We start from the raw sequence: 14,170 nt of genomic DNA, 5'->3' as shown, positions 1-14,170 counted from the left end.
CTCCACTACCCAACAGCCTCCTTCTCCCCCACCCTCCTAACTTCACCCTGCGACACCTTCACCCACCTCCTACTCCAACCTCACCTCTCCCTCCTGGTACACCTTCCTCTCCCACTCACATGTAGATCTTCCTCAGCCACCGTCCATCCACTTCACTGATCATCTGTACCAGCCCATGGTGAAGCCCATGAAGTTCCGTAGCATCTATGGAGACCATGGAAGATGGTGTGAGCCCATGGTGAAGTCTGTGAAGATCCAAAGCCTCAGCGAAGTTTAAGCTGCTGCATGGAGACTTCCCATCTTCCAAGAGCTACTTCACAGCAGAGCCAAGTGCATGAGGATCCACCCAGGATACTATGCATGCGTTTCTCCAAGGTCTGGTTGCAGTAGGGCTCCAGTATCTTCTGCTCCTTGGATGTCTGTGATCTTAGCAAGGCCCTAAAGACAAGTACTGACTTCTGCATGTCACGCTTGCCCAGACATGTTCTGGGCTGGCATGTTTTCCCAGTGGCGTAATGGTAAATCGGGCATGGAGGGACGATTCCGGTCAGGCCTTACTTTGCAGTCCATTAGCGGAAAGCAAGTCAGCACGCCGGCCTCTAGTAGGATTCCCGATCCGCCATGGCAGACACCATCAGGTGATCCTGCTGTGGTTTCACAACGGCGTGAAACCGGTTTCTGCCCCTCCTGCCCGCCATGACACCCGCCACCAACAGGAATGGAAAATTCTGGCCAAAGTCTCCAGAATGAAAAATCCACCGGTAGGAACAGAGGAACATAGGACTTAGGAGTAGAACTAGGCCATTTGGCCCTTTGAGCCTGCTCCGCCATTTGATAAGATCATGACTCATCTGGTTGTGGTCTCAACTCCACCTTATGCCTGTCCCCAATAACAGCACCAATGCATGGCAGTACCTTGCATATGCACATAGTTATGGGTTAACATTAAACTGCCTATGTTTAACCATACAAGTCTCCAGACCTCTCCGTGAAATACAAAACAATCTTTATAACACTTGACTTCATTGTCTATCAAAAATCCAATTCAGCCTTGAATAAATTCAATGATCCAGCCTCCACTGCTTCCTGGGAAGAGAATTCCATAGATTAAGAAAAAAATGATCATCTCCGCTTAAGAGGGAGATCTCATATTCTTATACTGTGTACCCTAGTTCACATTTTCCTCACAAGAGGAAATATTCTCCCGCTATCCTCCCTATTAAATCCCCTTAGGATCTTATATTTGATGCAATATGATCACCATTCTTTTAAACTCCAATGGACATAGGCCCAAACTGTTCAACCTTTCTTCACAAGATAAGCCTTTCATCCCTGGAATAAATCGAGTGAACCTTCTCTGAACTCCTTCTAATGCAACTCTTTTTCAAATAAGGAGGTCAAAACTGTACACTGTATTCCAAATATGATCTCATCAAGACCCTGTACAACAGCAGTAAAACTTTCCTACTTTTATATTCGATTCCTCTCGTAATAAAATTATCCTGCAGGCAACTGGATATTCCAGGCATTTTTGTTACACAAATACCTTTGCAAAGGCTGAACAATGCATTACAATATTGTAACTTATGTAATTGTTACCAGCATTTTTACTTACTCATGTGGCCAATTACTACATCCTATTAAATTTACCCTTTAATCCTTACAAGCAATCTGTCATTGGAAGAAAATCACTCATAAACAGCCCTAACGAGCTGCTCATAGGCAATTTCCACATCTCCAGTGGACTCAAAAGCTGCAGCCCAACATGGGTCATGAAGTCACCCATTTTACGTAAATGAATGACCCCACAAGAACAGATGGGACCAGCACACTAATAGATTGCACTGATTGCTTGTTCAGAGCCTCAGTTGAAAAACTACCCTCCTGTGGACTATAGGTCTTACTGTCTGGGTCACATAAGGTCAACTATGTTTCTTTAAGAAACAATTAAAGCTATCCTTGCAATTACTAGAAATTGTTATTTCCTCAGAGCTCTTGCATTATTATAACTACCCAGCTATGGCTATAAAGCCAGCCAGCAATAGAAAAAATAATAAGAAAAAAATACAATATAATTCATTAGCACCTTTTAAGTAGAACATCACTCTCTTGTTTTGCGAGAAAAGCTAATACAGAATTTATTAATTGATGTATTCGGATATAATTTTGTACCTTTCGTCCAGCTTGCTGAAAGAGTTTGAGAGCCTTATGACGAACTTCCCAAGGATCATTAGAATAAAGGTCAAATCTTGGCGTGCATCTTGGAAACTAGAAGCCATAAAACAAGAAGTCGGATAACATATTTAGCCACTTTCATTGCTGATGACTGTAACCAAGCCGATTCTTCTGTGAAATTTAATTTATATACCATTATCCTACAAGAGCATTGTTTCATCACCTTAGTTTAATTAACGTTGAAGATGATGATTATCTCTCCTGCAACTACTTAATTCGGTATTTTTGCAAAGTATCTTCATAATATATAAATAATTACTACATAGAAGTTAATTTTAGTAAAGCTATTAAATATATATATATACATAAATGAAATAAATATAACATGTTTTTTTTTTTCTTTTTTTAACCTGCACAATAAATATTATTTTCAACAGAACACAGGACGTGTACAAAATTATTAAGGGTTGGGGGACTTCAATGTCCACCATCAAGGGTTGCTTAGCAGCACAATTACAGACCAAGCTAGCCAAATCCTGAAGAACACAACTGCCAGACTGGGCCTGCGACAGGTGGTGAGAGAACCAACACAAAGACAAAACTACTTGACCACAATCTCACCAATCTGCCTGTTACAGATGCATCTGTCCATGACAATATTGGTAACGGTAACCATCGCACAGCCCTCATTCATGTTGTCTGGCATCACCATTGTGCTCAATGATATAGATTCAGAACAGATATAGCAGCTCAAAACTGAGTCATCAATAATAGAAGAATTTTATTCTACCACAATTTGTACGTTCATGGTGTTATGATCCCCATAAGAGACCAATAACTTTTAAAAAGAGATTTTAATTCCCAGTAACTGATTCAAAGGATCACACAACTAGATTGCACATTTTAAAACTTTTACTGTAACAAACAAAAATAAACATCAACTAAACAATATCTAATAAGCAAAGAAAACACTAGACTACAGAAAAAAAACACCCCCTTTAGTTCCCAACAGAGCTGATAATCGCACACTGTGTTTATACATTACACTGCACTCTTTATAAAATTGTAGTCCTTACAGGAACCAGTCCAAAGTTACTCCCAGCTTCCAACAGGCTTGTTTCTCCCTATTTTGCTGAGCCATAAAGTTCAGTATTCATCAAAAGTAATTCCCCTCAGTCTTCTGAGAATTCTCAAACCCACTTTCAGCAACAAGGCCGACTCCAATGACTCCTTCCCTCGGCCACATGAGAGCAAATTTTCCAATGTCCTTAAATCAGTATAGGTTCTGTCTCTTCTACCAGAGAATGAGCTCCCACCAGCATTCTGCCAGGTGTCTAACAGAGAACAGCCTTTTCCCCTGCTGTACATGCTAGCTGCTGTTTCCCTGTCTCTCTCGCTTCAGGAATCTCTCTATTTCTCTGTTCAGGTTCTCTGAATCAGTTTGCATGAGGTCTTAGAGTTTCGAATCTCTTGGAAAAGATAGTTTACTACTGGTAGCTTCAGTTTCTGTCACCTGTTGCAGCAAATCTGCTTTTCCATTTTGCATAGTTTGTACAGCTTTTCTATATCCTGTGTTAGAAAATTGTACTCATGGTGGTCTAGTTAACTTTGTCAAAAGCAACATTACTGGGGTTTATTGTCAGAAATCAGCACATTTCTTGGGGAACACCACTCGTGATAGACAAGTGGAGAAGTTCCTTTTACCCCTACTGTCTGATTCCTATCTCACAATTACCAACCCAAGTTACAAGTTTAATTTCATGCACTTTCATTTTTGCTAAGAATTTTTTTTATGGTGAATCATCTCAAATGCCTTCTGTAAATCCATAAAGATAATTTCCATGGATACTCCACATGGAGAGATTATTCAATTAGATTAGCCAAACATGATCCACCCTTACAACTACATGAGGACTGTTATGGAGATTGGGTGATATACTTAATGGGCTGGATTTAATGGGTTGCCAGAGTCCCCGCACCACCTGCCCCTGTCCAGCTGGAAAACAAATCCTACCTCAGAGAGCAGCAGGCCAGAGGTTAGCACCTCCCCAGTATTAGTAGCGCCAGCGGGAGCTGTGGCCACTGCCAGCACTGCACTTGGGCACAAGGACACATTCAGCAATGGACCTGGACTTCGTAAGGCTTTGGGGGTCTCACCAGGGCCATGATGGCAGGTCATGGTGAGGGGCTGGGGTGCTGAGGTTTGAAAGGCCATGGTAAGGAGGGGAATCTGGAGAGATAACACTTGGATGAGATCTTCTGCATCAAGGAGGGACCCACTGCCACCCCACCCCCACCAGTTTATGCCGGGAAACCTTGGATGCTTGGTGTGGGCCACTCCTGCTGTTGGTTAAATCTCAGTAGTGGTTGCATGAGGCCCTTATGTAGGCATTAAATGTCCATTTAAGGGCCCGAATTGGCCCACTGATGGTGGTCTACATGATGTCATCCCCGCTTCTGGTAATATTCCGGTGGGGTAGGGGGCAGCCGCCCCTGGATTTAACATGCCCCCATCTTCAAATATGTCAGCAAGGGAACTTAAATCCAGCCTCATACAAATCAGGAGCAGGATTAGACCACTTGGCCCCTTGAGCCTGCTTCACCATTCGATAAGGTCATGGCTGATCTAATTGTAACCTCAACTCAACATTCCATCCTACCCCTGATAACCTTTCACTGCCTTGTTTAAAAAGGGCAGAATTTTCCCATTGGCGGGTGGTGGGGGGCCCTGCATGCACACGTGTAAAATGACGTGCAGTGATGCCGGGTGAGCGTCCTGACATCACCGCGCGCCATCATGATATTTCGTTGGGTGGGCGCACGATGCTCTCTGACACGCGCCCGCCATTAACGGGCCACTTAAGGCCCTTGAGGCGCCAATCGATGGCGATTTTTCGGCAACTGTGCAATCTTCGAGTCGGCGCATGGGCGCAACGCGGAGGCGGGTAGGACACATTTGTATAAACCTCATCCAGGCGTGGGATAAGAGTGGGTTGCAAGTGCGCTCTGTCAAATATTGACGTTTCAAAGTTACTGACACTCGCCTGTGTGATCTGCAGTACTTTAAAACACATACCAGCTGCTTGGTCTGGGCTCACAACCTTCAGGTAAGCACTCTGCAGTGAGGAATCTTTTTTGGGCCTGCATGTTTCAGGAAGCCTTCCCTTAGCCTGGGAATGGGAGCTGAACTCTCCACCGGAGGCACCTCCTCTGAGGAGAAAGGGAGGGCTAGAAGGGGAGGAAGCCAGAAGTGCACATGCAGCCTCCAGGGGAGTCACCTTTGGGAGGTCATGCGCAGGCACAAGGGGTGCAGGGCCAAGAGGTAGTCCAAGGCAGAAGGGGCCACAGAAGATGCCATTATCCTCTTGCCAGGGTATACAGGCGCAAAGCAGCTACTTCAATCTGTCTGAGGTGCAGTGCCAAAGGAGGCTCCGTTTCTCAAGGGGGTCATCTATATCTGTCAGATGATTGGGCCTGAGATCTCTGTGAGCTGTGTGGGTGGACACCCAATGCCAGTGGCTCCAAAGGTCACAGCTGCCCTCAACGTCTATGACTCTGGCTCTTTCTAGAGCTTGGTGGATGATCTTTGTAGTGTCTCCCAATCAGCTGTCCAAACTTGTGTCAAGCAGGTTACAGATGCTCTGTACAGGCTTGCATTGACCTTCATCCCCTACCGTTGGGACCAGGCAAGCTAGAGACAGCGAGCCAGAGGCTTTGCAGCCATTGCTGGCTTCCCCCGCGTCCAGGGTGCAATAGACTGTACACATGTGGCCATCAAGGCACCAGCAGGTGAGCCTGGTGCCTTCGTCAGCAGGAAGGGCTTCCACTCCATGAACGTGCAGATAGTGTGTGATCACAGGATGCTGATTCTTCAAGTCTGTACATGGTACCCAGGCATCTCCCACAATGCCTATATCCTCAGACATTCCCAGGTGCCGGGGCTGTTCAGTGCTCCATCCTAGCTGGATGGATGGTTGCTGGGTGACAAGGGCTATCCCCTCAGAAGGTGGCTCATGACACCTCTCTGCTATCCAAAAACAGAAGTCGTCCCCTGGTTAGTGAAGTCTGTACTAGTCCCGCCTGGGAGGGAGCTGCCAGTTCCACAGCATGCATCTCCCCAGATGATACAGTCACTGGTAGAGGGGCGGAGGAGCTGCTGCCCTCATCTGGAGTACCCTGAGAGGAGCCCGCAGAGACAACTGGCAGCTACTGGGCCGATGCGAGGTCGCTTCGAACCTCCCTGCTCACTGTGGGTGGATGGGCACTGAGCTGGAAACTTGGTGCCCAGACCATCTCTCATACTGGCATTGAGGGCTTGCTGGTCTGAGTGCATCCCCAGGAAGCCCTGATGGGTCTCCTGGAGGAGGCTCTCCATGAGAGTCACCATTCTCTCCATTGAGGATGCATGGCATTCGGACATGAAGCTCTGCTTCAGTGATAGTCTGCGTAGACTCCTCCACCACGAACACCAAGCCAAGCAAAGGCTCATTTATCTCTCATAGCAAGGAGGCACAAGCACCTTCCATAGCAAGGAGGCACAAGCAGGTGGAGTGCAGAGGGTAGCAGATCAATTGGTGCCATGCCACCTTGAGTCTCCCCTCCCAGCATGTCATCACCTTGATTTTGACATGTCCTGGAGTTCCAGCACTGCACCTAGGTGCAGCTCCTCCAGGTTGCCCACAAAACAGTAATGTAGTTCTCAGTGTACCACTTGCTGCGGGGGTAGAACCCATCTCTTCACCACCCTCTCAGGGTGACCTCGGCATGGGCAATATCTGCTGGCCCACTCAGTTAAGGACACATGCCGTCAATGATTCAATGCAGTCATTATACTCAGACTTGGGGGGCGGGGGCAGCACCAGGGAGGAAAGCCTACCTGCTGGGTTAAGTGACCAATGCCAACATTGTCCTCACCCTTCCTTAGCGCAACAAGTCATTGAAGCGCTTGCGACACTGGACCCAGGTGCGCCACACCACATCATGGGAGCTCACCACCTCTGCCACCAGGCCCGTTTGGTCATGTGAGGGGGCCTCCTCCTCCTGTCCTGGGGAACCAGGACCTCCAACCGTGCTGCCACCTCCTCAAGGAGGGCAGCAAGGCAATCATCAGAAAAATGAGGGGCACAGTGCCCTACCCTCCTGCCTGGCCTGCTCATCAGCAGTGCTCTGGGAATCCCTTCCACTGGCCATAATTTGCAGCCTTGGAAAGGCTGTAGCAATGTTTTAAAACAGGTTGCCGGGCCGACATTGGGCCCGGAGGTCATTGCAGACCCACCGCTGCCCGCCCATTCCCGCTGTCTTCAAGAGCCGCGAATCATGCTGGGTGGGCCTTAATTGAGCCGCCTGCATAAATTGGTGGTGTGGGCACAATCGAGGGCAGCGATCGGGTCCATGCCCGCTCCACCCTCACGCCAGCCAGAAAATTCAGCCTCAAGGATCTATCTAGCTCTGACTTAAAAATGTTCAAAGACTCTGCTTCCACCTCCTTTTGAGGAAAAGCGTTCCAATGACTCACAACCCTCTGAGAGAAAATAAATCTCCTCAGCTCTGTCATAAATGGGTGACTCCTTATTTTTAAACAGTGACCCCTAGTTATAGATTCTCTCACAAAAGGAAACATCCTCTCCACATCCACCCTGTCAAGACCCCTCAGGATCTTAAAAGTTTCAATGAAGTTGCCTCTTACTCATCTAAACTCCAGTGCATATAAGCCTAGCCTGTCTAACTTTTCCTCACAAGACAACATGCCCATCCTAGATATTACCTAGTTATATTAGTCATATTCTCTGTGATCTTTTGGAACATGCTTTATTTGACTTTGGAGGGCAGAGAAATATTTCCCAGAATTCTTTTCCCCCAAAGTGGCCCAGGGTTTTATTAATCATTTTCTTTTGCTTCTGCCAGGTGATTAGGTGGCTGCTGATGAATGGGATTATTTGGCTTGATGAAGCTTAACTGCAGAATTAATTATTTAACAAAAATGATAAAAAGTCATTGACCTAAAAAAAAATTGGGCAGAATCTTGTCAAATTAGTTCCTTTTTGCACTATTTTTGGGTTTGGAACTTCACCCCTCAACGTGTGCGCTTTGTGCTTGCTCCTTACCAGAGCAAACGAACTCACAGCCTATCTCCGGGTTCCCCGATCAATTAGAGGCAGATGCAGGATGGCACATTGATTCTGTCAAAGGAAGGATTTCTAATTAAAGAGAAGACAGCATGTTTCAAAGAAGCTCACCAGCGCTTAGATTTTTCAGGCTGCAGGAACTACAGGATGCGGATGAGGCCACAGCTAAGGAGAAGGCAGCTGGTGCTATTGCTGGTGTTGCTCCTCCTGCACCTGTTGGCCATGGTCTGATGTTGGCTCATGTGGAGCTGCTCCCATTCTGTTATGATGGATGGCAGCAGGGAAGTGCAGCATTAGACAGGTGAAGTGCCTTCCAAGCTGCTGACAATTACCTGTCAAGCAGTAAAAGCACCATCTGAGAAAAGGAATGCTTTGAATAGCGGTTGCAATGGTCTTGGCTGGAGCTATTCAGTTCAACTGATCAAAGTCTTCAAAGCTTGTCAGTTGCACTGAAGAAGCTCTTCCTGCTGTCGGTGACCATGGTGTGTTGCTAACAGTTGGGAAACAGGTTTCATGGATGGGAAATTCAGGATTCAGTGTTAAAACAGCTAAGGGCAAAATTGTCCCGTTGGTGTGAGGGGGCAGGCCCCGCACACACGTGCGTAAAATGATGTGTGGTGATGTCAGGCGAGTGTCCCGACGTTGTCACACACCATCACAATATTTGGTTGGGTGGGCGCGCGATGATCTCCGATGCACATCTGCCATTAATTAATGGGCCACTTAAGGCCCTTGAGGCACAAATCAATGGTGATTTTTCAGCGCCCGTGAAATCTTCAGGTCGGCGCAACAGGCAGGTGGGTGGGACACATTTGTATAAACCTCATCCACGGTCAGGATAAGAGGGCTCAGTGGGGTCACGAGTGTACTCTGTCAAATATTGATTTGCTAAAGTTACTGACACTTGCCTGTGTGATCTGCAATATTTCAAAATGCATTCAAGCTGCTTGGTCTGGACTCACAACCTTCAGGTCAGCACTCTGCAGTGAAGAATCGTTTTGGGACCTGCAGGTTTCAGGAAGCCTTTCCTTAGCCTGGGAATGGGAGCTGAACTGTCCACTGGAGGCACCTCCCCTGAGGAGGAAGGGAGGGCTAGAATGAGGAGGCGGCCAGGAGTGCACATTCAGCCTCCAGGGGAGCCACCTTTGGGAGGCCAGGTGCAGGCATAAAGGGGCGCAGGTCCAAGAGGTAGTTCAAGGCAGAAGGGGCAGCAGAGGACGCCACTATCCTGCTGCCAGGGTACACAGGTAGCGAAGCAGCTACCTCAATATGTCTGAGGTGCAGTGCCAAAGGAGGCTCCGTCTCTCAAGGGAGACAGTCAACTATATCTGTCAGATAATAATGCCTGAGATAACTCTTAACTGTGTGGGTGGACATCCAATGCCAGTGGCTCTAAAGGTCACAGCTGCCCTCAACCTTTATGCCTCTGGCTCCTTCCCTGGCTCGGTGGGTGATCTTTGCAGTGTCTCCCAATCAGCTGTCCACACTTGTGTCAAGCAGGTTCCAGATGCTGTTCAGACATGCGTTGACCTTCATCCTCTACCATTGGGACCAGGCGAGCCAGACACAGCGAGCCAAAGGCCTCGCGGCCATTGCTGGCTTCCCCCGCATCCAGGGTGCACATGTACACATCTGGCCATCAAGGCGCCAGCAGGTGAGCCTGGTGCCTTTGTCAACAGGAAGGGCTTCCACGCCATAAACGTGCAGATAGTGTGTGATCACAGGATGCTGATTCTTCAAGTTTGTGCAAGGTACCCGGCAGATCCCACAACACCTACATCCTGAGACACTCCCGGGTGCCAGGGCTCTTCAGTGCTCTGGCTCGGCTTGATGGATGGCTGCTGGGTGACCTCAGAAGGTAGCTCATGACGCCTCTCCACCATCCAAGAACAGAAGCTGAGCAGTGGTACAATAGGAGCTACGCCTCCATAAGGGCTGTGGTGGAGAGAGCCATTGGTCTTCTCAAGATGTGCTTCCAATGCCTGGACCGCTCAGTACCCCCAGATCGTGTCTCGGTGATAGTGGTAGGATGTTGTGCTCTCCACAATTTTGCGCTGGAAAATGGGGGTGCTGTGGACGATGAAGATGTGGACGCATTGGCTGAGGCTGCACGTGATGAGTCCAGCAGTGAGTCCGAGGATGAGCATGCCCATGGAAGTGCTGAGGGGGTAGGCACTGACCCGGGCATACTCCAGGAAGGCAGAACACCCGGGAGGATTTGATGCAACGAACCTTCAGCTAGCACACCACATATGGACCTCCAGGACAAAACTGCTCCATATTCGAGACCAAATTGCAAAATCTGCCTGGTTAGGAACATTAACTTGTTAAAAAAGCTGAATGTCTCACAAAGCACTCGTTACATCATTGGAAACCATCCATCTGCAGAACAAAAGAGGCAACCTCAGCTATGGTGACATGTCTGAATTTAATATTGCAACCAAAGAAACTTAATGAAACAAAATGAAAACGGTGTTAAAAATCACACCAAGCCTTAAAAACCTCATTGTGGGCCAATACCAAAGCACCACTGATAAACCTGTGCTGTGCCTAAGGGGCCTTATGTTTACATTTTCGGGTGCTACGTCTTGGTGCTGACCCCTTGCTGGGAGTGGCATCTGAGACAGCCTGCTGACTCTGCTGTCCTGTTGGCCTTGATGACCTTGGTGGTCATTCTCTGGCCAATGGAGCCTGTGCTGGCTACACCTGGGAGGGAGCTGCCTGTTCCACAGCTGGCATTTCCCCAGTTGTTGCAGCCTCATCGGATGCAACGGTCACTGGCAGAGGGGCGGAGGAGCTGCCGCCCTCTGCTGAAGCGCCCTGAGAGGAGCCCGCAGAGACAACAGGCAGCTGCTGCGCCGACGTGAGGTCGCTTCGGACCACCCTGCTCACTGTGGATGGATGGGCACCGAGCTGGGAAACTTGGTGCCCAGACCATTGCCCACACTGGCTCTGATTAGCTGAGGTCAATACCAATGTGAGGGCTTGCTGGTCTGAGCGCATCCCCAGGAAGCCTTGATGGGTCTCCTGGAGGAGCTTCTTCACAAGAGCCGCCACTCTCTCCAAGGAGGACGCATGACGCTCGGACATGAGGCTCATTGCTTCGATGATAGTCTGGGTAGACTCCTCCACCACGGACACCAAGCCAAGCATAGCCTCATGTATCTCTCCAAGATGCTCCCACACACCCGGCAGTATTTCCTGCACTTGCTGCGTCGCGGGCCGCTCCATAGGCACATCATCAGGCAATGACTGAGCATGTGCCTAATCCCCTGCAGTCCTCCGATTGATGGCGCCATGGGCACTCTCTATCTCTGCCAGCTCCTCCAGCAACTGTGAAGTGCCCTCACCGCTGTGCCGTGGGATATTAGCTGATGTTCTAATTCCCACCTAGGTGCTGGTATCTGAGCTGCTGCCTGCCTGGCAGAGATGGTGTGATGCTGGTGAGACTTCTGGGCCCTCAGGTGTGATAGGAGGCCCTGTTGCTCCACCGCCTGGCTCTGCTGATGCTGAAAGGAAGAACAAAGACATTGGATCAGTTAACTTGGAGACAATGTCAATGTGCATCCCTGTCCTCCGGATCAGTAAGCGCTCATCCTTCCATAAGCAATAGTCAAGCCATGTTGCAAACTTCAATCACTGAACATTCAGCACTGCCAGGGCTGCTGAGAGAACAACGGTGACCTCACTACTGGTCATACATATCTGCCCGTGGCACCCCAGCCTCACTGACACCAGTGGACCTGGGTGCATGGCCCCTCTCCAAATTTAGGGCCTCCTGCTTGAAGCGGCTTGAGAATCGCTAACTGTGCAGGCCCGCTACCGCTACTCAGCTGCATTATGTGCATTCTTCTACTGAAAAGGAGAGAAGAGCATTGATTAGCGTTACTTGTACCTGGACTCTCTTCACGGATGGCCCACTTCAACCAGAGTGGGACACTGCAGGGCTCCAGTGTCTCCTTACCCCGCTGCTGCTGAACACTCACACAAAGATGCCAGTCCTGTACCACGCACCTCCCCCCCACCCCTGCCAAATGCTGCCTACATTTAGGCACCACATGGTCTAACCTTCCATAGCAAGGAGGCACAAGCACGTGGAGTGCAGAGGACAGCAGATCGATTGCTGACACGCCACCTTGAATCTCTCATCCCAGCATGTCATCACCCTGACTTTCACATGTCCTGGAGTTCCATCACTGCTCCTCGGTGCTGCTCCTCCAGGTTGCCCCTAGAACAGTAATGTGGGTCTCAGTGTACCACATGCTGCAGGGGCAAAACCCATCTCTTCACCACCCTCTCAGGGCGACCTCGGCATGAGGTCAATGAGTCAATGCAGTCACTACACTCAGCCCTTTAAAGGCTGCAGCAGCTTTTTAAAACAGGCCGCCGGGTCGCCACTGGACCCAACAGTCATTGCAGTCCCGCCGCCGCCCGCCCACTCCCGCTGTCCTTGGGAGTCATGATTCACACTGGGCGGGCCTTAATTGGCCAGCTTGCATGAAATGCCCACCCATGCCCACTCCAACTCCGCCCACCACCCGCCCCCCCCCCACCCCCACCAACACCCTCCCACCAACAGCTAGAAAATTCTGCCTAATAATTGGCTTCTGAATGACCTCAACCACTTCTTAAATATTTAGTTGACAGATCAAAGAGGATTCCCCGCTCTCCCTGAATCTTATCCTGGAAAAAACTAGCACAGGGTTGAAATCACATCAGGAACCCTATCTGACCTTGGTTTCTGGAACTTACTAATGCTGCTTGTCCCTAAATCTGCTACCAACGGCTTGGGAAAATTCCCACGATTCTGTTTCTCTCCCCACTGATGCTTGCCAGTCTTGCTGAACTTCCAGCATTTTCAGTTTTATTTCAAATAAATATCCACTTTTTTGAAAGCTTTTGTAATGTTAACATTCTAAGACATCCATCTTGCCCGCATCCTTTCAGTTAAAAAGGCAAACATCTGCATGGATGTACTTTCTCTGCCAGCAAATTCCACTATTTTTCTGTAAATTTTGATCTTCTCATAATCTACCACATTTTCTGACTAAATTGTAATCAAAGAATCTCTGTCTCTGCCTTTATAGGACCAGGAATCTAATTTCCACCATTTTGTAATATTTAACCATGAGTATTGCTCTCTTTTATGATTGGTTTCTATTTTTTTGGGGGGTTCTATTGATTTATTTAATGCAAATGTCAGATGGCATTCTTTTTTCCTCAAAACTGATTAACCATCTGCCCAAAATGCACTTCTGCTTACCAGTTGGGGAAAAAAAACAAATAAAAAATATTGGAATATTTTGTATGATGTTTTTGTATGGAAAAACATAACTCACCTGACTAACGGCTCGCAGAACACGGTTGGATGAAGCCTCTGTTTTCTGTCTTTGACATTCTTTTTCTAGTATGGGGTAATCTAGATACATCTATAAAGTAAAAACATTAATGATATTATGCATGTTGGACATCCTAGGCCATGGAGAAACAAATTTCAGATTAATTCTGAACGGAGCCATCACATGGATGCATAACGAAAACACAAATAGTCAATTTTCTTTCTGTACTGACAGCGTCTACAACTTTTCAAATTTGGCAACGTAGTCTAGTTATTCAGATACATTTTTCTATTTAGGATTGTCATGAAAGTATAACAATTTTCATAATATTTTTCTGGTTTATTGTGAAATCTGTTTATCGGGTTAAGTATAGTTGGGTCTGTGTGTGATTTAATTACGTTTGGAGTCAAGTAGACGGGAAGCTTTAATTCATCAAAAGAAGCTGTGTGCTTGACAAGCTAATGAGTACACACAGATGCTGCTTTAGCATGTAAGGTACGAAGGAAATTTGCATTTTTATGCAGATGAAGA

The 14,170-nt window shown here is 47.8% G+C and overlaps 1 protein-coding gene across 4 annotated transcripts in view; it reads right to left on the bottom strand.

The window, feature by feature from the left end:
* cfap221 (cilia and flagella associated protein 221) overlaps positions 1-14,170 on the bottom strand; it is a 236,769-nt gene that overhangs the window by 70,993 nt on the left and 151,606 nt on the right. For 3 of the 4 annotated variants that reach the window (XM_041200050.1, XM_041200051.1, XM_041200052.1), the window contains 2 exons: positions 13,640-13,729; positions 2,173-2,268 (listed from right to left, as the gene is read on the bottom strand). In XM_041200050.1, coding sequence (XP_041055984.1) covers positions 2,173-2,268; positions 13,640-13,729 — 186 coding nt within the window. The remainder of the gene's footprint in view (positions 1-2,172; positions 2,269-13,639; positions 13,730-14,170) is intronic. The other variant, XM_041200053.1, reaches the window with a different exon arrangement.

This window comes from Carcharodon carcharias, chromosome 12, assembly GCF_017639515.1.
Source record: "Carcharodon carcharias isolate sCarCar2 chromosome 12, sCarCar2.pri, whole genome shotgun sequence".
Lineage (NCBI taxonomy): Eukaryota > Metazoa > Chordata > Chondrichthyes > Lamniformes > Lamnidae > Carcharodon > Carcharodon carcharias.
The sequence above is the reverse complement of the archived record's forward strand: the minus strand, read 5'-3'. Positions and strand labels throughout refer to the sequence as shown.